The sequence below is a fragment of the Rissa tridactyla genome, chromosome 2 (assembly GCF_028500815.1).
Source record: "Rissa tridactyla isolate bRisTri1 chromosome 2, bRisTri1.patW.cur.20221130, whole genome shotgun sequence".
NCBI classification, from domain to species: Eukaryota; Metazoa; Chordata; class Aves; order Charadriiformes; family Laridae; genus Rissa; species Rissa tridactyla.
Genome location: NC_071467.1, coordinates 22925140 through 22948334, shown reverse-complemented (window position 1 = coordinate 22948334; position 23195 = coordinate 22925140). Strand labels below are relative to the sequence as shown.

General features: G+C 52.1%; 1 protein-coding gene and 1 long non-coding RNA gene across 5 annotated transcripts; one reads left to right on the top strand and one right to left on the bottom strand.

Annotated features, from left to right (window-relative positions):
* Positions 1-1660: 1660 nt before the first annotated feature.
* KLF10 (KLF transcription factor 10) lies at positions 1661-7070 on the bottom strand. Of its 4 annotated transcripts, none has more exons than XM_054192852.1 (4): positions 6938-7070; positions 4943-5182; positions 3954-4839; positions 1661-3165 (listed from the first exon to the last, which is right to left on the bottom strand). In XM_054192852.1, the coding sequence occupies exons 1-4, from the start codon at positions 7028-7030 to the stop codon at positions 2906-2908; spliced, it is 1479 nt and encodes a 492-aa protein (XP_054048827.1). In that variant the 5' UTR covers positions 7031-7070; the 3' UTR covers positions 1661-2905. The 4 variants fall into 4 exon arrangements, with proteins under 4 accessions (XP_054048827.1, XP_054048828.1, XP_054048830.1 ...); XM_054192853.1 differs by lacking the exon at positions 6938-7070 and adding an exon at positions 6798-6872; XM_054192855.1 differs by lacking the exon at positions 6938-7070 and adding an exon at positions 5775-5882.
* Positions 7071-7169: 99 nt separating this feature from the next.
* LOC128906116 (uncharacterized) lies at positions 7170-21162 on the top strand. The gene is made up of 5 exons (XR_008465073.1): positions 7170-7237; positions 11905-12083; positions 13759-13895; positions 17278-19499; positions 20150-21162. It is a non-coding gene; the product is annotated as an uncharacterized LOC128906116 (long non-coding RNA).
* The last annotated feature ends 2033 nt before the right edge of the window (positions 21163-23195 follow it).

The following is a 23195-nucleotide window of genomic DNA, read 5'->3' as shown; positions in this document are numbered from 1 at the left end:
AGACACTCCCGCTGTAATGGAAATTATTCTTCTCCAAACCACAAGGGAAAATGCTTGCTTTTTCCAGCCTTTGCTCCGTCCTCTCTGAAGAGATTGAAGTCCCCCGAGCGCGAGTGCTGGCAAAGGCACGCTCGGGGTACGTGCGGGGTGCCCTGGCACCGCAGTCCCCTATCCCTGATCCATCCTGGTTTAGGCAGGGGCTGGGATAACCGGACCCTGAGCCCCCCGACGCCTCCGACTTGGCCCCGCTGCTCCTCCTGCGCTACCCCCGGGGCGGGCAGGCACCCTCCGCCCCCCACAGACCCCCCCAGCTGTCGAAAATCCACAAAAACTAAGTTTCCTACCATGCAACCGAAGTTGATTGCACCATAAAGTCAGCATTGAAAAGGTGTCTAATAACGTCCCGTCAACTACTTTTTTCAGGTTGGACTGGGAATTAAACCCCCGAGTGGCTGGTTTAATTTCCAGTTGGCTTCCATGATTAAGCTTTAAAAAATAGCATGTGAGGTAAATTCATAATTACAGCCCCGCCCTTGGCTGGAAGCAGTCAGAAGTGCACTTCTCACTGACAGATTCTGTGTTTAGGGTGAGAAACTGTTTTACTTAGCTCACAGCCATGCCAGAAACAGGCTTTCCCCTGCAGCCCCCGCAGCGAGTGCTCTCAGGGCACATCCGCACACACACCTCCAGAGCTGGATCCCACACAAAAAACCACCAGCAGCTGATTCTCTTCGGAAAACACAGGCAGCGGAGATGGCCACAGCCCAGAAACTCCCTTTGTTCCCCCTTTATCGCCTGGCAGGATGAGACACTCGCCTGGGGAGTCAGGTTGAAGCTCAGCTCCCCACAGAGCTGGAGGGGGTTGGAAGCTCACGGGACACGCTGCCCAGCAGAGCCACAGCCCAGCGGGGAACCACAGGGGTGGCACTTTCTATATGCCCCCCCTTACGTGGGGCAGGATTCAAGGTTCACTGCGCCAGGTAGAGCCCAATGGCTAGCTGCAGACGTGGGAGGGTTTCACACCCGGAGCTGTTACAGTATTTTATCTTACGCCCATGAAATATAAAATACCTGGAAGCAAGATGGTGGAGCGGGACTCCGGCTCCAGGGGAAGCCTCCATTTTGCATTGGGCTGTGACGGTGGCGTGTTCCCTCCTGGAGCAGGAGGAAAGGGCGATGACTCACGGTTTCCCTACATGATGCCCTGCGTCACACAGGATAAGGTAAGGAGTGGCCTGTCCCCAAACACCCCACGGGGCCGGGCAGCAAGTCAGCGGCCCCGCCACGTGAAACTCGGGGATCCCTGCGGGGAGGGGGGCAGAGCGGGAGGCAGAAGAGCCCCCATCAACATCAGCACCAAGCGGCCACAAATGGCCATCCCCTGCGAGGCGGTGGCAACAGAAGGCAGAGAACAGCACTGCCCACCCATTGCCCGGAGGAGGCGAGACCCCGGCTCTCTGCCCTCCTCCCCAGGGAGACAGCCAACCCCTGCTCCAGAGAACAGCGACAGCCAGCGCCCGACTCCATGCCAGTGCGGAGTCCCCACTGGCCCCCGCAGAGACACACAGTGACAGACACTATCGTATGTCTTGAGGTTTTTTTTTCCTTGCAAAGGGATAAGTTCTGCTATGAATTAAAAAAAAAGAAGGAAAAAAAAAGATGTCTATATTAAAGAAAATCGGTTTTATTGTAAACAAAGTATAAAGTACAACATAAGAAATGTGCAAATCTTTAAAGTAGTCACAAAAAGCGTATCTAATACACTATTTTCAAACTGTTCACTTTCTGATATGTGTCCTCTAACATTATATGATAAAATAGAAATAGTGAAAGTCGATGCATTGTTTGTCACAAAAGCTACAGTTTAAGTTCTAGGCCGGTGTCTTTACTGCCTCATTTTACTTCTCCAATCACAACTTTCTAATTTAAAACAATACATAATATATCCATTTCATTTTTAGTATAAACCATCTTTCAACGAATAACATGATCAAGAAGCCTAAAATTCTTGGTTTTCTTCCTTAATCAACTCAAGCAGTTTACAGTTGCCACGTTTCTCTTCAAAGTGCGCTGCGTTTATGGAAAACGCAGTGGTACAGATCTGTCAGAAGGTATAAAGGGAACCCCAAGCAACACAAAAGCAGAAGCACCGTACGATGCCCAGGTACATGCAGCTGTAATAATCACAAGGCTTGCCAAAGCAGCTGGGAAAATATTACAAAAGCTAATGAGGATTCACAAATGTTCCTACCCTCCAGCTGCCCCCACAGCGCCCCGAGCGCTCCCTCCGCACCCCCCCAGACAGCTCATAAGGCCGGCTGTGTTCAACACCCCGTGCAGGGGAACGGCTCTAGAATCTCCAGGAGTCTGGCACCAAACCATTGCCTATGACAGGGCTGGAGAATGGATGGGAAGAAAAGATTCCTACCAACAAAAGGTGGCAGAAGTAGGAAAACCGACTTAGATTATCTTATGCAGGTGCCTTCTGGGTTTCCAAGCCTGCGCCCATACATTGCCATCTTCCTAGTCTGTGCTGTACTGAAGGCTGACAACTGAAGTTACAATCGGAGTTGGTCTCCAGCATCAGCAGCAAACCTTCAGCAACACTTATGCGTGACTGATCTGGAGTATATATGAGTAATTTGCAAAATTCAAAACTTCCACAATGCATGCTGCTCTGCTCTAGAACCTTCCCTTTCTCTCTCCTTACCAGTGCAAAAGACACCCGCTATTCCAGTCAGCCACTGGTTCTCCCAGCAACATTTATTGTGACGGAGCACAGGCTGCCTTCGCCCCTCTGCTGCACCGCCAGCGGGAGAACCACAGGCCAGGAGCAAAAGCCTTTTTTTAGCTGGCATATCCCAGCAGCAACAGTTAATTCCACCATCTTCAGAGTTAAGTCCTCTCACTGCGTGGTTGTAGACGTTGGTGGCACGGTAATATCGTTTAACTTGCTCACTTCCATTTGCCAGTTTGGTAACTTCTTAGCCGATAAGTGGCGGCGCGCGTGCTTCGTTAAGTGGTCACTCCTCATGAACCGCCGCTCGCACATCGGGCAGGCAAACTTCTTCTCCCCAGTGTGCGTTCTGCGATGGCGAGACAGTTCATCAGACCGTGCAAACCTCCTCTCACAGCCTTTCCAACTACAACTAAATGGCTTTTCTCCTAAAAGGGAAAAAAAAAAAAAAGGACAAAAAAACCCCCGTGAGTACTGATCGAGCAACAAACACTACTGCCTTGACTGGCAGGATTTTGACTTCTTTTTAAAGAAGTTTCTATTATGACAGTCAAGCCAAAAACTACATAAATATTAATTATTTTTATAAACACAAAATGTGAAAAAATGTTTATGTATCAATATTTAAACATGCAGACTCACTATCACAATGGCTAAGTAGTACACAGGGTTAACAACTCTCTGGAACCAAATAGTTTGAGACACTTTTTACATCTCAAGACAGCTGAATTTAACTCTCTGCTCCACATGAACGGCAGATTAGGACAATTTAGCATGCCCAAAACTAGCCCTGAAAGGCAACCTGCAATAAGGCTTTATGCAACAGAGCTCTGGAGAAGTTACTCTAAAATAACCAAGGCAGGAATAGTTTGGAGTGGATAGCTATGTTCTTTCATAAAAGGCATTCCCATGGAGAAGCCCAAGCATACTGCACATTGGGCGAGGCCCTGCCTCCCCACTCGTAAGAAGCGTTACTGAACGCCTTCTGACATGAAGCAAGTCCAGCACAAACAAACTGCTGAGTCAACTTCCCCTCCGGGAGATTTCCTGTCAGAGATCAGGCAACACTGTAACACACACTAGCAAAAAAAGTATTTCACTGCTGCCCCACAATTTGTTCCATGAACAAATCTGGTAATAGCTAAAACCTTAACACGTTGTATACACAGCCGCAACTTTCTACATTGATTGCTAACATCCAGCAACAGTGACCAACCTGTGTGTGTTCTGACATGAGCCTTTAAATGGGAGCTCTTGAAATACGTTTTCCCACATCCTGGGTAGCTGCAGATGTGACTTCTTATTCTTGAGGAATCAACCGGAGGAGTGGTTTTTGACGCAGAAGGTACGAAGCCGGGAGCAGGGGCAATGGGAGAGAGTCTCGTGCCATTTGGACTAATAATGGGAGCCTTCGTGCTCTGCACAACCGGCTGGGGCACAACGAACATCACAGCGCCTTTGGGAACCTGGGTGCCCATGAAGACCATGGGCTGACAGAGAGCCGGCTGCTGGCTTGGCGTGGTGTTGGGCACTACGGCTGTCACAACGTTGCTGTTTGTGGGCAGTGGGACCATCTGGCAAATCACTGGCACAGGGGGGGCTCCACTGCCTTGGGTAGGGCACGACGGTGCCACCCCCACTGACCCAGGGACAGGCTGATGCCTGCCGACCAAGGGCTTTGTCAAGGGCACCAGGCTGCCAGCTGGTTCTGCAACTTTTCCTTCTGCCACCGGCAGTTCACCACTCTCATCACTGGCTCTTCTCGGTGCCACGGCAGAACACGCCACATACTCTGCTTCGGCGTTTTGTTTACTGGTTGTTTCCCTCGAAACACTGTCCTGGTATTTCAGCACGCTGGCTGTTCTCACCGGGCAGGTTTTGCGATTACAAAGCTGGGCATCAGCCGTGTGGCGGATAACACTGGTTGCCTGAGCTTTCAGAGGGCCGGCTGCTGGAGGCCTCTCCACCTCTCTCCGAGGGGTGGCCAGAGGCTTGGCAGCCTCAGCCAGCCACTTGCCAGGCGCTGCAGCAGGTGCTTGTGTCCCGGGATGGACCACCTGCGACATCTCAGGGTCAGAAGGGCTGTAGGGGGGGGTCAGGCACTGTGTGGGGAGAGAAACACAGTAAGGGAGGGGCACGTTACCAACACACCACCACACCGATTGTTAAAAACAGGCACACGCACGTACAAATTCAAAAACTTACAAATGCTGGTATCGCATTAAAGTCCGCTGCTCCAGGAAGCAAAGTCTCGTCACTCTCTTCTGACATATCAGATGCTGGAGTTATAGGTCTCATTTCTGCATGTTTTTTGAAGTCTGATTTCCAATTGCAACTCATAGAAATAAGGGCTTCTACAGCCTCATAATCGCTTTTTTCAGGAGTATGGTTCCAGAAATACCTAGTATCTCTCTGTTTCTCAGTCATCATCTCCATTTCTTCCTCCTGTTTCGGTGAGAGGAAAAAAAGGAAACTTTAAAACTGACGCCAGGTTTGAATATTTTGCAGCTAGTTATAGAGTGGCATCACAAAAACCAAACAAAGCAACCTGTGCAAGATAAATACACTTGGTCACATGGAGGAGTATGCCTGTATTTTCCTGACCTGTCTTATTCATATAATATTTTTATTAAGTTGTTAGTGGAGAAATCTGGCCATCTGATAAAGTTTATATATTTTCTTGAGACAAAAGAACTCCCCACAAATCTTAAGCAACAGTTTAAGTTATTCCATGCTGCAAGTGTTGTGTCTGAAAGCGTAACAAAAATCATCACCCAAAAAAAAAAAAAGAAAACAAAGCCTCCTCCCCCTTCCCACCCTCCTTCCACTTTTGCTTTAAACACAGCTCTCCGTATTGTGCTTATTTTGATAGATGAAAGGAGCGTATTGGGACTAACGCACGTTTTATTCTAAAGACATTAGCTACCAAAAACGTTCCAGAGAACTCTTCAAAAGGTCTCTCTCACACAAAGATACATGCGAGAAAAATCAGCGACTTGGAGAACTGAAACATATATCTGTATATTCACTATCTGACCGATCACCACACAGAGCCGACCCACGCAGAAAGCCTCCTACGCCGTATGTTCCCCCGCCATCCCCAACACAGCTTTCCATTTCTGAGGGATACGGCCCGCCGCTGCCGACTAATTCCCCCCACCCATCCCCAACCCCCCCCCTCGCTCCTGCCCTCCCCGCCCCGATGGTGTGGCTGGAAAAGCCTCCTTTCTGGAAGCCGCGTCTCCAGTCACGGGTGAGGCGCATCTTTTTAAGGAGAGGCGGGCGGCGAGGGCGGGAGAGCGGCCCCCCCGCTGCCACCCACAGCCCCGGCCTGAGGGGACGGGGGCGGGCGCGGCCGTTGGGCGCGCGCCACCCTCACCTCAGAGCACCCCGCCGCCCGCACGCCCCCGCGCGCGCCGCCCCCGCCTTCCCCCGATTGGCTCCCCCGCGCCGCGCCGGCTCCTATTGGCCGGCGCCGATCGAGGCGCGGCCCCGGGGGAGGGGAGCATGTGAACAAAGCGTGATCAGCGCCTGCTCGGCGGCGCGCCGACCTCTCACCCACTTTCCCCCGCGCGGATCCTCCACCCCTCCTCCCTCAGAGGAAGGCGGCCCGACACCGACGCAAACGCCGCCGCCACAGCCGCGGGCGGGGCTGGGGCCGCCGCGCCTCACAGCAGGGCGGGAGCCGGGCGAGGGTCAGCGCCGCCACACCCGGCGCCTTCCCGCCGCGGGGGAACGAAAGAGTAGTGAAGACGAGCGGCGTCCCCGCCGAGAGCGGGGCTGCGGCGGCGGGCTGCGCCTGGTTCTTCCCCGCCGCGCCGGGATTCCCCACCATCGCCCCCCCCTCCGCGCTTCCCTCCTACCGCCACCGCCTGGCACATGTGGCCGCCGAGCCTGAGGGCGCGCCCGGGCATGCCGGCACACGGGTTCCCGGCACCTCCTCTCCCACCCGCGGGGTCCCCTCGCCCGCCTGCCCCGCAGGCTCTCCCTCCCTCCCCGCAGGGGCTCCCCCGCTCCTTCCCCTCAGACTTTCCCCGGTCCCCCCGCCGCCACTGCTCACCCTCTCCAGCCGCCGCCTCAGCCCCCCTTTGCCCGCCGGGACGGCTACTCGCTCCCTCATGATGCTGCCGTCCCTGGGGGCTCCCTCCCCGCCGCCCCACACGCACGCCCCGCTCTCCCCGGGGCCGGTGGGCCGCTCACCGTTGCCGGGGAACCGATGCTGACCGGGGCAGGCGCCGCCGCTGCTCTCCGCCCGCCGCCCCTATTTCCCTCTTTTTGTTCGCCGCTCCCCATTCAGGTGGTGGCTCCCCCCGGCCCCGCGCGCGGGGGGGCGGGGCGGGGCGGCGGGGGCTGGGGGGCGGGGCTGCCGGCCTCTCTCTGACCAATCGCCGGCAAAGGTGTGTGAGGCGGCGGCCAATGGGCGCCCGGCTGCCCGCGCGTGATCGGCGGCTGCCCCGCGGCGTGGCCTGTGTGTCGGCGCGGCGTGTGCGCGGCCCCGCGGTGAGTCCCCGCCGCCGGATGAGTCAGGGCCCAGCTCCGGCCCCCCCCGTCCCCGCTCCGCCGCCTCCCATCCTCCCGCTCCCCGCCGGCATGAGGTGAAGCGGGGCCGCGGGCGGGGTGGAGGGGAGCGGTGGCCCGGCAGCTCCGGCCTCCGCAGGCTTCGCTGGGCCTTCCCCCACCCAACAAGGAAACACCGCGGCTGGGAGCCCCCGGGCCCAGGCAGGGAGGAGGCCCAGGCAGCCGCCCCTGCGCGGAGGCGAGGTGGGGTGGGTGTGTTGGTGCCACGCGTCGGGGTCGCCCCTGGTTTGCAGGCCGCGGCCGCGACGCGAAGGGCAGACAGGGCCCCCCTCCCGCTCCCGAGCACTGCCTGCGTCGAACCGGAGCCCTGTGCGGCGGCCGGGAGCTGTCAGGGGAACCCCAGCCCCCTGCCGGCACCCTGGCTCCGCAGTCTCGGGGGGTGTCGCGGCTCGGCGGGGCCCAGCTCTAAACCTGCAGACCACCCCCGGGCTCTCTCGCCCCGCTTCCCGGCAGCTGCCGTTCAGCTGGCTTGGGTAACAGCTGCCAATTAGCCGGGTCACAGCTAATTACGTTACACTGCAGGCTGCGGCGCTCCAGAAGCGGTTTGATATATTCTGCTTGGTACAGAGTTTGAGGCGGATTCTTTTTACTGTCAGAAAGTTTTGGTAAAGGCAGAGAAAGGGGCTGCGTGTGTCAGCAGCCGGGAAGCGGGACCCCGGGCCGGGCTACGGCTGTGGGTGCCGCTTGTGCCAGGGTGCCATTCTGCTCTAGAAACGCTGCTCGTGCTTCCTTACGGTTCAGTTCCATTCCTCCTATTTATTCAGCTTCACTTCAGAGATCTCTTCTCCTCCCAGGCAGTCCAGCCTCGTTCACTCAGAGCACTTTTCTATTTATTTTTTTTTTCTTCTTCTAAGATACGGCTTCCCACCTTTCCCCTTTTCAGTGGTGTCGTAGTCCAGTATTCTCTCATTCTGCTTAATTTTTCTTCCCCTTGACAGCCGATCCCAATTGACAGAAAGGGTCTGCCAGCAGGTTATGTCCTCCTGTAACTTGCCTGGAAACCTCCCAGAATGTTTAATTATGTGTGCAAGTGGAAAAAAAAAAACCAACACTGCAAGAGTAGCCAGTGAACAGTTTCTTCAGCCTGAAGGAAGAATGAGGCTATAACAGTTGCAAAACACAAGCACAGAGTAAAATATAATTTAAACCAATTCTTAATTAGTTCAAAGACTTGTGTATTGACAGAAGAGTGGATATTTTGTTCTCAGGAAGACACTTTTTTTTGGTATTGCTTTAATTCCAGTATTTCCACTGATGCAATTTCTGTTATCCGGCTTCACGCTGATAACCCATATGCATCTAGTGGGATGCGCTTTCCTGTTGTGCCCCCCTGCACCAGGCTGCCAGTGAGATCCCCCTCTCCTTACTCCTACAGCTTCCACAGTTGTCACGTCTGGGAAAGCGTGCTGCTTGACAGAGGGAAATCTGCATCTCCCATCTTCTGTTTCTGTTGTGTAACCTGAGTATCTGCTCGCCTTTTGGCCAGATTTTATAAGATCCTTGCTGTGCCTGCAGGGAAACTGATTGGTTTGAATGCCCTATCTAGAGGGAGTTCCCAAAAGAGAATTCACTTCAGGATGATCCAAATGCTTTTCACTAGTAGTAGCAAGCAGTTGTTTACAAATTACTCCCCTGGATCCCACCTCTCAAGGTTTCTTAACAGGAGAAAGTGTGTTTACTGTGTGTTCCCCACTGAAATCAACAGGAAAAAATGTTGATGAAATGGCTGCTTGACTCCCGGAACATGCTCTCCTTTGCCAAAAGGTGCTACTGTCATGCGAGGCACAGCTGGGAAAAGACTTACAGGCTCGTAAGTGCATCTGTCTGCATCCGCTCCAGCTGAAATAAAGGCTGTGGAACTAATACACCATAGTTCCTGGTGAAATTCTGTGTCTTCTGTTATGGTTTTTTGTGATTGTAATTGTGTTTATTTAAAATATTTTGAAATATTTTTCGAAGCATATTATTGCCCCTAAAACCAAATCTGTAAAATTTTCACCAGCTTTTTGGTTTAAACCTCTGTGATAAATAACCTCCCAAAACTAATAGCTTCTACCTGCACCTCAGCAGAAAATTAGGTAGATCTTTGTCACATCTTTCACCCTTAAACACATGTAATGCATATACACAAGATTTTTATTGATATAATGATAACTTTAGTGTTAAAAAAATCCAGTTGCCAACATGAACTGAAGATCTGTAACATGAAATAGCATTACTATTTTTAGTTTACTTGCTATGGCAAGATGTTGGAGGTATGTGATGCTCTACTTGTGGAAGTTATGGTGATTCTGCAGTAATTTTCTAGAAGTAGTAAACTAGTCTTTGGAGAAATCATTTTCAATTATTTTCAATTATTTTCAAATATTTTCAAATATTTTCAATTATTTTCAAATAAAATGGAAAGATGAAGAAATGAGTATAGTGGCTTTTGAGGTGGATCATGTGCCTCTGCGATTTGTCATGTGGGTAGCTTTCAGGGGACACCGCGCGAGGCAGTTTTAAAAACTTGGGAGTTTTGGCCGTATCTCTCTCAGTTCATGCAGCGTGGAGTAGGATGTGGCCCAGACAGGTGCTTCTGGACTCCGCTGTGGCATAACTATGAGAAAATAACGAAGGGCTGATTTGCCGTAACAGCTCCTGCTTTGAGTGGCCCGTTCTGTTTTCTTCTTTTGCTGCTCTAATTCTCTCTCCTCCTGTCCTTGCTTTGCCTCCTTGTCCATACTCGCTCTGGCTTCCCGATAAGACCTCTTGGCTCTTTGCCTTTGTAGCTGTGGGTCCTCGCAGCACCCTTTCCAGTGGTAACTCTCCACCAGCCATCACCGCTCACCTTTCCCCATTGCTGATCTCACGTGCCCTTCGCGCACACCCTGCTTTTAATACTTCTTAATGCACCTTCCCTTCCTGTGACATCTGGGCTGCTCTCGCTCCATGAAAGCCTCTCCCTGTGGCCATTCGCGGTGCGCCTGCCGGAGCCTGCCCCACGCTACCTGCGGCCCTTCATTCCCTGCCACCTCATCATCTGTTTCTGGATTCTCCCTATCGGTTCCTCCCCCACCGACACCCCCAGGGTGCTCCCAGCTCTGCCTCCACAACCATCATCTTTCTTTGCTTCCTTTAACCAGCTCATTTCAACTTTAATTTCCAGAGCAACCCTCTGCAGCTGCTCCTCTCATCAGTCTCTGCTATTCCAGTCCCTTAGGAAACCTCCTGCTCATTCTCCCTCCTCCCACGTTAGTGTCTGCCCTCACCCTTGGGGTTTGTTCCCACCACATCAGCGCTTGTCTAATGCCGCTGCCATCCAGGTGCCACAGGACCTTCTGGCCCCGCAAGTTTCATGTTATACACTGACCAAGTCGAAGTGTGCAGAATGGCTGGGGCTGGGTCAAAATCCTGTTGTGCTTTCCCTCTTCATGCCCTTTAGGTCGGATCTTCGGGTGAGGTCTGGATGCTGATTGTGGTACTTGGAAGGGAGCCTGGGCTCTGTAAGAGACTGCCTGGTGGCCTGTGGGTGACAGGGATGCAGCTGGTGAGAGGGTGGAGAGGGGCTTCGCTGTGCCTGTCCCCCACAGGCAGGCTCGACTGTCACCTCAGTGGCATGTCCTGTAGCCACATTGCAGCTGGCCTTGGGTTGGGAAAGAGCAGCCCTCAGAAGTGGGGAGACTTAACAGCTCCTTGACTCCTGTACCCCACGAGAGCTTCGTGTTCCCCCTGAGACCTGGGCACCCAGCCAGGAGCCCTGCATGTGTGTGGCACCGCTGTACCCTCCCTCTTCTTCTCCCCCTGCACTCACGTAGCCTGCCCTGTGCCCTGCCTGCGCACTGCAGGACAGAGCTGTCAGAACCACCTCTCCCAAAAATAATCTCTGCTTTAGAGGCTGGAAAATGTGACAGCTCATTTTCATACGCGGAGTGATGCGGTGGGTGCCTGAAAGCAGCTGAGGCTGAGGGGGTGGCCAGGGAGAGACAGCTCTGAAATGGCAGGAAAGTGGCAGCTGGGGAACACGAGAGGACGGACGGAAGGAAGGAAGGACGGACGGAAGGAAGGTGGCAAAACTGAGAATAAGGAGGGGGCGGAAGGAGGGCAGGAGGCAGCAGACAGCGAATTCGGGGCAGGAGAGGGTTGTACAGTGTGGGGCTGTTCTCTTTTCTCTGGCACGCCTACTACTGCTCGTGTTCGTTTATTAATAATTGGAAAAATGCTGCTACAGACGGCACTTGCAGAGATTTATAAACCAGATATCTGAGGAGGTGGACCATGTAATCAGCAAGACTGCAGCTTGTCTCCTTTTTTGCCTCCTCTAAAGTCTTTTCATACTCCGTTTTTCTCACACATCCCAGCCTTAGGAAGAACCTGCTTTGTCCTGGTTCTGCACTTGCTCATTAGAATACCAGGTGAAAACCAGAACTTATTTGTCATTAAGACTTCAGTTTGTGCATTTTAGTTTGCTTTACCAGTCTCGATTGCCAGACGGAGCAAGTCCTGTTTGGCTGGCAGCGCTTAGTTCCTCCCCAGCCCTACATGATTCTAACCCTAGTTTCTGCGTACGTGCGTTTTACGCAGTATTGCTCATGGCCCTTTTTCTCCAGAGCGTTTGTGGCTGTTCCTGAGTCACCACAGTTCCAGTCCTGCCGTGCCTGCTCAGCGCCGTTCAATGGAAGGCTTCAGAGGCTGTTAGCAGCACTGATGTTTGCACTGCTGCCATAGGAGACAGCCTGGCAAGGGGAAAAAAAAAAAACTCAAACACCCCTAATGAAGCCTAGGACAGGTAAGAGAAACTTCTTTTTGGCAAATGAGCAGTTTTCAGTAAAACTGATTTTCTCTGGCAATCACTGGAAGCAGCTAAAGGATAACTGTCAGTTCACATGTATCTGTATTTTCCATTCAGTTACAGAGAAGCTCAGGATTGTGGTTTTACACCGCCCAGGAGAAAACGGACATGTTTGCGTTTTTCCTTGGGAAGATGTTTAGGGATTTTGACTTTTAAGTGCTTGTGGGTTATTTATGTATGCCTATTACACTGTATCTTAAGTTTAAATTTCCCAGAAAACCACTTATTCAGCCTGCAGGTCATATTCTTCTGATGTGGAAAGCTAAATTGTCATGGGATTGGAAAGATAAATTAGGGAAGAGAATGGGCAACGCGGCTGGTAAATCACTGGCCAACTGTGTAACTGCAGTCCTGTCCAGCAGTCCGGGGGCTGAGGCTGTCGGGCGAAACTCCAGTCTCCCGAATTTCACCCTGCTCCTAAGAAATACAGCTCTGTTATCTGTGGCTTATCTCGGCTTTAGCACATGGAATTAAGAAGGCGTTTTAAGGCGTTTTATCCTAAACTCTTGGCTTCTACATGCTAATAAGCAAGAGACGTTTTCCGCTTGTGACAGGACACCACAGGGGATTTTTAGCCTCTGATGTTAGATGTTTCACAGAAAACTATGGGACAGACGGTTATTTTATTCAGAGCAGGAAGAACCCAGGTGAGTAGATGATTGCTTCAGTATGCACTACACATTGTGAGAGGTTTTCTATTCAATTCCTTCAGTGCAGGACCAGCCACAGGACCAGAACTTTCCCCAGGTCCTGTGGCTGTCACAAGAACTGTGTTCCTTCTCAGGCCACAGGACAGGACAATGGTGCTGGCTACAGCCCTGCTTCCCACCTATCTTTTTGGAAGGGCAGCCAGAACGGGTGTCTGCTCATCTCAAACCAGCCAAGTTGCATACTTGCTGCATGTCTTGGTCCAAGAAATCCCGGGAATTCTCTATAGTGGAAATCAAGAGTTAATATTGGAATGATTGGTTGATTCTTTCCGTGCAGATCATGCTTCCTGTTTCACTTCACATGGTGTGACCGTTTGTTTATTTTTGTTTAGTATCTTGTGTGGTTTTTCTTCGCTCGTGCAATGCTGGTGGTTTTGTTGATACCTCCAGTAAAGGGCAACATTGTTGGGTCCTGTGCGTGGTGTGGAGATATGCCATTTCCCAAATTTTCCAACAACATGGATTCCTTTGGAGAGCTGTGGAAGTGTATGGCAAAGTGGCATTGCTTATTTGCAGACAGAGCTTGGAAAATACCAGAAAACACAACTGAGAACCTTTTCTGCTTGCGAGGATGACATATGGGTCTGTGTGTTCCACCACTTTGAATGGTGTATTTATTATATTCAGAGTTTTCCCAGCGTCATGATTTATTCAACTATTTGGTAGAAAACCTAACTGATTGATTTGAATTTCTGCTAACAAAATCATGTACTTAGAAGCTGAACTGTCAGCCAGCAAGATGAGAAGGAGACAGCCTCTAAGCATTGTAGAATGAGCTTGTGTAGCTAACAAAGCCACCTGTGCATGCTATGAGATCACATAAGTGTTTTATCCCTGATGGAAGCATTAGAAACACATTTCTGTGCTTTTTCATGCCAAAACAGCATTTACTTGTTATACAGTGACTTAACGGCTGCTGCATTTCAAGAGTTCCTTGGATGGGCTAAATCGTGGAGGTATGAAGGAGATGAGACAGTGGTGATGTTTCAGTATGGTACGGAAGTCAGCAGGGACAGCTTTGCCTTTCCTCCTAACACAGGTAACAGCATTTCTACACCCCCATTATAGGTATTTTGTTAGCAGTCATGTGAACAAAAGTCCTTCTTTTCTTTAAACCTATTTACCTTTAATATTTTTTTAACTATTGGCTACTTTCAGTCCCACGTGACAGATCAGATAGAGATGTCGATAGCTCCTGCAGTGTTCATTTGTTGATGCTAATACTTGATCCCACCCCCCCTGCAAGCCTGCTGGTTTATATTCAAGCAAGCAAATACTCCCTGGATAGGAAAATGCAGGTGCAAAAATGCAGGTAGCATGTCCCACATAAAATACAGACTAAGGTGCGTCCAGTTCAGCTCCCTGCACTCGATACACTCCTCCCATACGTGTCAGCGGGCCTTGAGCTCTCCCATATCCCGCTGCTGTCCCTTGCCAAATGCCTGGCTCACATGCCACACCCTTGGCATCATGGTACAAAACACACCACTGGCATGCTGTTAAGCAATCTACTCACTATTAATAATTGATTTAATTTTTTTTTTCCTTAGGATGTCACAGGAACTAAGGGCACACTTGCCCTTGCACACTTGCAAGGCCTTGCGTTTCATTTAAAGAGACATCATAAGAGTCACAGCTTTGCTGCTCAGGTAGTCTCTTGGCAGCAATGTAAGAATTGAGCAATACTACTTTAAGTTTTTCAAACAAGAGCCCATGTGAAAGCCAGCTTTGGTGCTGCTCAATGCAAGTATCTCCGCTGTGATGTGAGACCTATGCAAGGGGCCGGGGAGGAGATCCCTATTTACTCTCCAAAAGCACAATGCGCAGAGACGCTGTTGGCTTTGTCAGAGACCACAGGGAGGGAACCCCTGTCAGTGGGGTTGCTCTCATTGACCAGAAAAACTCGCCCAAAGATTTTCATCAGGTGTGCCAAACCCCTGGACTGCGCTGATCCCTGTGGAGTGGTTTAGCTGGAGATCGCACAGATTGTGCAACGTGCAGCCCATCCCAACCACCTGCGTTGCAGCAGGGTGCTGGAATCTCACTCTTCCCTGGGCTCTCCTCTGTGCAGCTGGCTTTGTTCCTGCAGCTCAATTTGAGGGACACGCACCTCATTTGTGCAGCTCCCCATGGGGATAAGTGCCTCAGCCCAGCAGCTCGCCATGGGAGATACACAGCTCACTGTTGGTCTTGCAGCTCACTTTTGGAGAGAGTCCCCTCTGTCCCGCAGCTTGTCCTTGGAGACGTGCTGCAGCTTGGTCCCACAGGTGTTCACTCTGCAGGAGCCACAGGAACAAGGAGAATGGACTGTGTGGGCCCTGTTTGAGACGACATGCAAAGTGGCACCCTGACCTCATGGAGGCTCTTCTAGAAGAGGACACTGGCTTGTCCATAGTAGGCAGGGCATGCTTTACCGATAGAATCTGCGGTGCAGACTGAGCCCGTGTAGCTAGTTACGGTACCCACAACTCTGCACTGATTGCCAGCCTCTGGTCCGTTGAGATGAGGACCCAGGGAGTGATGTGCCGGTGTTAAAGGGCTGGCAGGCAGCCTTGTGAAGACCTCATCAATCTGAACCCACCTGTGACTGCTGTCTCCCTGGTCCAAAGTCTCCGCTCTGTGAGGGGAAGAAGGGATGGTGGGTGAGGTCAATGCCTGGAAGGGTGTAGATGCGTAGGCATGGGTCTGTTGCAAAACAGCCATGGAGGGCTGTGGAATGTGGCCTGAGCTAGCAAGCGTGCTGGCACAGGAGACCAAGGAGGCTTGGGGAGGTGGGAAGCGCAGCTTTTCCAGGGATGCAAATCATCTGCTCCAGAGGCTCCTTGTTGTGAGCAGCCAGGAAGCGAGCCATCTTGCACTGTTTGACCCTGGGCCCAAGGTTGTCCTCGGGTTCAAATAGCAAAGTGAATATAAATGTACCCAGAGTCACTATGGGTGGAGTTCATCTGAGATTAGGTGCTTATAACACAAGCGTCTGTTTTTATAGCTGTTTTTATAGTCAGTGGAGTGCTAGTAAATATAAACCACAGGGTTCGGTCATGTTTAATTTTTCTCTGATGTGGGATGAATTGCACTCTGAGCTCTGTTGACTCCATCTCCCCTGCTGATAACGGGAGCCTGGACAGCTGCCACAGGTGGGCGAATCTACAAAGCAGGTGGAGTGAGGTGAGGTGGATCCCACCATCAGTGCTTGTGAGGCTAACGAGAACCATCAGCTGGGCAGTGGAGAGATTTGTGGAGGGACGTTCCGAGCAGGCTCGGGTCTGCCTGTTTGCTGTCTGCTTGGCGTGTTCGTGTGGGTGGCTGCAACTCGGACATAGCACAGACTGCCCTTTACTGCCAGGGCACTTGGGTAAAAACTGCGGGGAGAGAGGAGATACTGTGATGGACTCAAATTTAGGAGAAGTTGAGGAAGTCTGAGGATCTTGCAAGGCACAAAGGAAGCGGAGGAGAAGGGATAATGCAGCTATTGAGATGGGGCACGTAGAGGACAGTTTCAGACCCTGTAGGGAACCAGGCTCTCCCAAAGCAGCTGCCCCGGGGAAGAGCTTGGTTGCCTCTGTGCTGTGTCAGGAGCTTCCATTTTCCCCCATTCCCCCTCGATGTGGTAGGCAGCATGGCAGCTGACTGTCACCATCTCCTGGAGGTTTGCTCTGCCGAGGGGTGGTGGCTCTGTTCTGATGGGTTTTTAGAAATGTACTTGACCACCATGAATCAGGCCCCTGGGTCTGTCTCTTTGGGTGTAGCCGTAAGACTGGGGTCAAAGCCGTTGTGATCTCTGCCGTTTTCAGAGTTGATTCAGAAGCATAGCTTGTATTTTAAAATAATAAAAGTCAGGAGAAGGCTTGCATATAACTAGCTCCATTCTCCCAGGAGAGAACTGACATTCATTTCTCACTACTTCCAGAAATGTTTGGGTTTGTGAAAGTTTTTTCTTTCACTTTCAACATTTTTCTAGTATTTCCCTATTGCTGAGTTAACTTGAGGTGGGTTTTGCAGGTAAGCTCTATTTCTGCACCAAGAGGAATGGCTGAAGCTTGACTGACGCGTTCATTTTCAGCATGAATTTCCGTGAGGCCTTTTCACGGGTGCTGTTGAAAAGTGACTGTCTGGTTTGCAGTAGCGGCAGGACAAAGTGATTCTTGCAAAATACTATTTCATCTCCCTTTGTTTGGGGACTGAAAATGCAGATACTGGGCAGAAAGAAAGAGGGTGTGATTCTACTGTTTGCTGATGCCAGTGCAGTGAACTGTTTTGAGCAAGCACTGAAAGGCGGAGTGTGAAAGAAAGAAGAAAGCTTGCATCCAGTTGTTGATTTCGAGAAGCACTCCTGAAGACCATCTTCATTTATTTGATGGAACCAGTTGTAAAAGAAACATTGATGTTGTAATGTTTGTGTGTGTAACGTGTTTGTTTTGCAGCTGGAACAGCCTTAACTATCAGAAAACAGCTCCATCCCGCCCTGCGGTCAGGATCACGCGCTTACCAGGAACCGTCTTCAGAGCCCTTCCAAAAAAGGACATTTCCAGCACCGACGTGAGTGTGGGTGGAAGAGAAAGCAGCGAGTGAGGGTCAGGGGGTTCTTGTGCCCACAAAAGGCTTTGTCAGATAAGGTGGGTCACATTTTCCACACTTTGATTCTGCTTGTGTACTCAGCCTTCCCCTGCACAAACCTGGACGCACAGGCGGCGGATGGCATCCTCATGGGTCCTGTTCATGATCAGTGAACTGGCTGGCACCAGTGCTGGAACATGAGTATGGACAAAAGGAGGAAGGTGGAAGCCTTTTGGCTTCCTTTGTCCTCAGGAAGCTTTGATGTTAACCTCAAATCCAGCTCAACCTCATGAGACCGTGTATGGTATAAGCTGTAATGTATAGTTCTCTGGAGCAGGTAACGTCCATAACAATTCTCCAAAAACCTTTGCCTGCTCCTCGGTCAGGCAGAGGACTTCAGGTTCACAGGACTTCTCGCTCCTGGAGAAGTCCTTGAAACTCCTAAAGCGGGTGTGACAGCCCCTTCTCCTCCATCCCAGTATTTTCTGCCCTACGTGAGCTGCGTTGTCACATATCCTCAGTCTGTCACAGTTTGGATCCGTTTCCCTACGTGCAGTGAATTAAAGGCTCAGATTTCATGTAAGAGCAGCTAGAGGTGTTGTGAATGCTTGCAGTCGTAGTGAAATCCGTGGTGTACCATCCTGCTCAGCACACCTGTGGAAGGCAAAGCTGAGAGGCTAACGTACGTATATGAAAAACGTACGTATATGAAAAACAAGACCGCGTCTGTAAAGCGTCTGTTAAACTAAAGAAACACAGCGTAGCAACCCATGCTGAAGGAAACTGTATGAATCGGAAACAGGTGATACAGCAACGCCGTGCTTTTTAGGAGCGGAGCTGTGCGTGGCCCTCCATGCACAGACCCCTCTCCCCTCTTTGGGATGACTATTAATAGCATGGGGCATGGCCAGCCCAAACTCAAATGGTGTGTGGGTCTGTTTGGTTACTGCAGGGCTATTTGGCAACTCAGTGTGAATGCCCGTAAATAATCCTGCTGGCACGGGGTGTTGGAGAGCTCGAGGCTTTAGAAACTTTTGGGTCAAATTTACTCTTGTTAAATAAACAATGAGTATTGATTAGATCATATGACAGACCAACCGAGCACTCTTTCAAATACCGCAGCTCACTGGAGTTCATTTTTCTATATTTATATACTCGGAATCCCTTGCATAGTCACTTTGGTGAAAGAAATGTTAAGTCTTTTACTCCTGGAACTCCGTTTACTTTTATATGCGCAGCTCTTTGCACGCGGATAGGAGGATTTTCGAGGCTGCTTAAAGGATTTGGATGCTCAGTTTGTTTGGTTTAGTTGCGGATTTGAATCCCTTAGGCAGATTTGAAAATCTCAGCCATAACGCTTTGCTTATTTTAGTACATCGGGGCAAGACCTTTTCCCTGTTAAAATAATTTCTAAGTACTCTTTTCTTGCTGCCATAAAGTAAAAATGTGTTTAAGTGGAATTCTAAGAAGCATTTGTTTCTCTAAACATATCCATTTATCTTACTCATTTGCTGTTTCGTTTTTCTTAAGTCACAGTCTGTCTATATTTAGTACTGAGTAGAGTAGCAAGGAGCTTGTCAGAACTAAACATACAGATTTATGAAGGCCTTTGATTATGATTATTTATATGGCTTAAACGTCCCGGAAAGATTTTCTCGTCTTAAATCTCTCAGCAGTACAGTTACCTACCTGGCCTCAAACGTGTGTCATGAAAACACCATATGGCCCTGCCAAATGCAGTACTCACACACTCACACACACAAAGGTATTGGTTTGCAGCGGGGAGAGAAATAAAAGCACGGAGTGAAATACGTAAGCAAAGTTTAGTGGGTGAAAGGCTGCGGGGGCCGCGTGTGCTGCGTTTATGTGAGGGCTGAGCGGGAAGCACTCATGTGGCACCGGCTGTTTTTGGGGCAGGAGGAGGAAAGCACAGCCTGTCTCTGTGCTGCTTCCAGAGCCGGCTCCTTGCCCGCATCCCCGTGGCTGGCCAAGCGCTGCTGGAAGCTCGGCGGAGCTGCAGACGGAGGTGCGCCGTCCCGCTGCCCCCCCAGCCGCCCTGCTGCAAGTAAAACACCGAGCGATGGAGGAGGTGAGCTGAGGGGCTGTGGTGTGCTGGAGACAGCCCACGTGTGGGGAAAGCAAACCCACCCGCACACCGGACTTGGACCTTGTTGTCACTCTTTTCATGTTGGGTTTGACTTCTGGTGTAGGGTGACATGTTCCTGTTTTAATCCCACCGAGGAGGGGGTTTTTCTTGGGAGTAACACACCAAAATAAACAGGACTCCGGGGAATTTGCTGTTACTCAGAGTGAGCTCCGAGTCTGTTACTCAGACTGGCCATGCTTTAAGCACACATGAAGGAAGATACGAACGAGAGGGTTTAGACAGGTTTTTAAACATTACTTTGCCTTCCCTGCCAGCGTGGACCTTAGCTCTCGTTTTGCTTGCAAGTGCTGGAAACGGTGCAGGTGTTTTGTCAGAGAAAAATGCTCACTGACCATTTGTCCCCAGCAGTTTATCAAAGGCTTTTTTTTTCCTCCCTCGTTTCCTCTCCGACTTGAAGAACAGGAGCCGACAAGTCAGTCTCTGAGCCCCGTAAGGACCTCGCTCGCTCCCCGCAGCTGCCCCTGCCAGGGGAGAGCTGAGCACTCCTGTGGAGCACCAGCCACCTGCCTGGGGCACCAGCACCTTCCACACTCGTATCCTATAGCTTTTTTGGGTTTTCTTTTTAATTGCAGCCTGGCACATCGCCCCAGTGACACTCAGGAGAAGAGGAGCCTGTGGCTGTCCCAGGTGTCCGTGGCACCTGCCATGGGTTTGAGCCCCTCTGCAGGACCTGCACCCCCAGGCTGAGGATGTTCTCCCTTCGCCTGTCCCCAGACGCGCTCGGGTTCCGCTCTGGTTGAACAGGAGCGGCGGCGGACCCTCTTCCCCAGGGCCCCACTGCCTCGCTGCCTGCCGCAAGTGCATCCCAGCATCGTGCCGGGGCGCTGGGGAGGGTCTGGCAGCCCTGCTCCTGGTGGGAGAAGTCTCTGCCGTGGGTGAAAGTGCCGACGATGGGCGCAGGGAGTGACGGCTGTGCCTGTCGTCCTCCAGGAGCGCCTGCGGACACAGTTCCTCATCCGCAAGTCGTGCCAGCGCCAGAGAGGCCTCCGGGAGACTGGCAAACCACCACGTCACCCTCCTGCTTTGCTGCTTCTCCGCAGGCACAGGGCAGCCTGTGAACCACCGCAAAAGGGCCTTCTGGAAACCCATTGCGAAACACCGTGATCGCTGATTTAAAAAAAAAAAACAACAAAACACAAAAACAAAACAATCACAAACGCTAGAATCGTTTAACAGGCCTGTCTCTGCTCATCCTGCCCTGCGATTTGTAGACAGCACAGAAACTTTACGTGAATTATGACCTAGGCACCAAGCCAAACACTGGGCTTCAATCCGGAGCTTGCTTTTATCAGCTTGCTCAACGGGGCAGCAGAGCCCACTGCAGAAGCTGAGTATTTCCATTTCTTTGAAAAAATTAACAACCTACTTAATGCCGAAACAATGCCTTCTGACGTGCTGTCAGGGCCTTCGGCTGGTTTGAGCATAGCTTATTCCAGCCCAGGCTGCTTTATATGTCACGGCGCGTGTCCTCAGCTTCACCCTTCCATTGTATCCCTTATCGGAAGCCCCACTCCTGGGATCTGCGGTCAGTCGTTCAAAATTAAAAATGAGACAAATAACCTTAGATCTCATTTGAGTGCATAATTGGTGAGAAGCTAGGCACTGTACTGGGTAAAGAAATGACCCGTTTATCGAGTGTCTGCCACGGGGACATGCCACAGAAGCGTCCCAGAGCCCAGCACATTTTGTGTGGGAACAGGCAGTGGAATCGAGCCCAGCCGCCCTCTCTCCATGCCCTGCCAGTGCCAAGGGCAGCCCGCGGGGCAGGAGGGCTCAGCACCGGTGGCCTGCCCCAGCTGCCAGAAAAACCTGATCCTTCAGGTGCCATAAGGGACTGCAGGAGGCTCCAGCATGGCAGGGAGCACCTGGGACGCTGCGTCCCCTTTCTCCTCTGCCCCACTGACCGTGGCATGCCTGGAGTTGTCTCCTGAGCCCTGTCCTGGCAAACCCGCGGCTCTGGCTGACGAGTGTGGAGGATACCGGAGCCTCCACCGGGGCCTTTGGTCTGCAGCTCGTCTGCCAGGAGTTTGTTCCCGCTCGCGCTGCACCCAGCGTACCTGGTCTGCAGGTTTAATAGAGGTTTGATGTCAAAGAAACTGCCCTGCTCTGAGCAAGGCGGGGGTGCCTCATGGTTGCCAGTGACCAGTCGGGCTTTGCGTGGCTGTGCCGGGCTGGTGCCCGGACCCGCAGCTGTGAGTGCTTGCAGGCGGGTGAGCGGCACCGTCAGATCGAGCCCTGAGCACCGAGCTCCAGAGCCAAACCCGTGCACGGGCAGCGAGGGAGCTGCTGGGCTTCATGTGCCTGCCCTTCCGCAGCCGGGCTGCGGCCGACTCCTCTCAGCTTGCTGACGGCCTGGTTTGGGGCTCGAGGTGGTGTAACCCCATGGAAACACCTGAGCAGGTGAAATCCTTCAAGGCCTGGGGCTGGGGGGCAGCAGCTGTGGGCGGGCGAGTGCCGCGGGGCACCGGACTCACCGGAGCGAGGGTGCAGCCCTTCGGCAGCGCGGGCGGCGGGAGAGCCCCCGCTCCGGGGAGTTGCAGACGGGGTTAGTTGCACGAAGCTAAACCAGCTTTGCCCTGATGGTTGGTTTCTTTTCACAAGCCACCAAATCAAACGCCGCTTTGGGAGCTGAGCTTGGAGCTGGGAGTCTCTCTTCTGTCCCTGCCTGTCCCCTGCCCGTGGCAGCCCGGCCCACCACCGCTGGCCCACGTCCTCGCCGGATCCCACCCAGCCCCAGCAGCGCCCTGGAAAAAACGTGTGGTGGCTCTGCAGGACTAGAAAGCTGCCCAGCAGAAAAGGACCTGGGGGTGCTGGTGGACGGCCAGCTTAACATGAGCCAGCAGTGTGCCCAGGTGGCCAAGACGGCCAACAGCATTCTGGCTTGTATCAGGAATAGCGTGGCCAGCAGGAGCAGGGAAGTGATGGTGCCTCTGCACTGGTGAGGCCTCACCTCGAGTGCTGTGTTCAGTTCTGGGCCCCTCTGTACCAGAGGGACATTGAAGTGCTGGAGCGTGTCCAGAGGAGAGCTACCAGGCTGGTGAGGGGTCTGGAGACCAGGTCATATGAGGAGAGGCTGAGGGAGCTGGGCATGTTTAGCTTGGAGAAGAGGAGGCTGAGGGGAGCCCTCATTGCCCTCTACAACTACCTGAAAGGAGGTTGGAGAGAGGTGGGTGTTGGCCTCTTCTCCCAGGTGAATAATGACAGGACCAGAGGAAATGGTCTGAAGTTGTGGGAGGGGAGGTTTAGATTGGATATTAGGAGGAATCACTTTACTGAAAGAGTGGTCAGGCACTGGAACAGCCTGCCCAGGGAGGTGGTTGAGTCACCATCCCTAGAGGTGTTTAAGAAACATGTAGATTTGGCACTTCAGGGCATGCTCTAGTGGCAGAGACTGTAGGGGGTTTTTTTGTGTGTGTATGGTTGGACTCGATGATCTCAAAGGTCCTTTCCAACCATGAAGATTCTATGATTCTATGACTCAGCTCACCAGCCCCGAGGGACGAAGGGCCGGGGCTGCTGGGGGAGCCGGGGGGCCAGCGTCCCCAGCCTGGCAACCTAGAGGCCAAGGGGCTCTCCCCTGTGGGGCCGCCCCTGCCATGGGGACGCCCTGACGCTGTC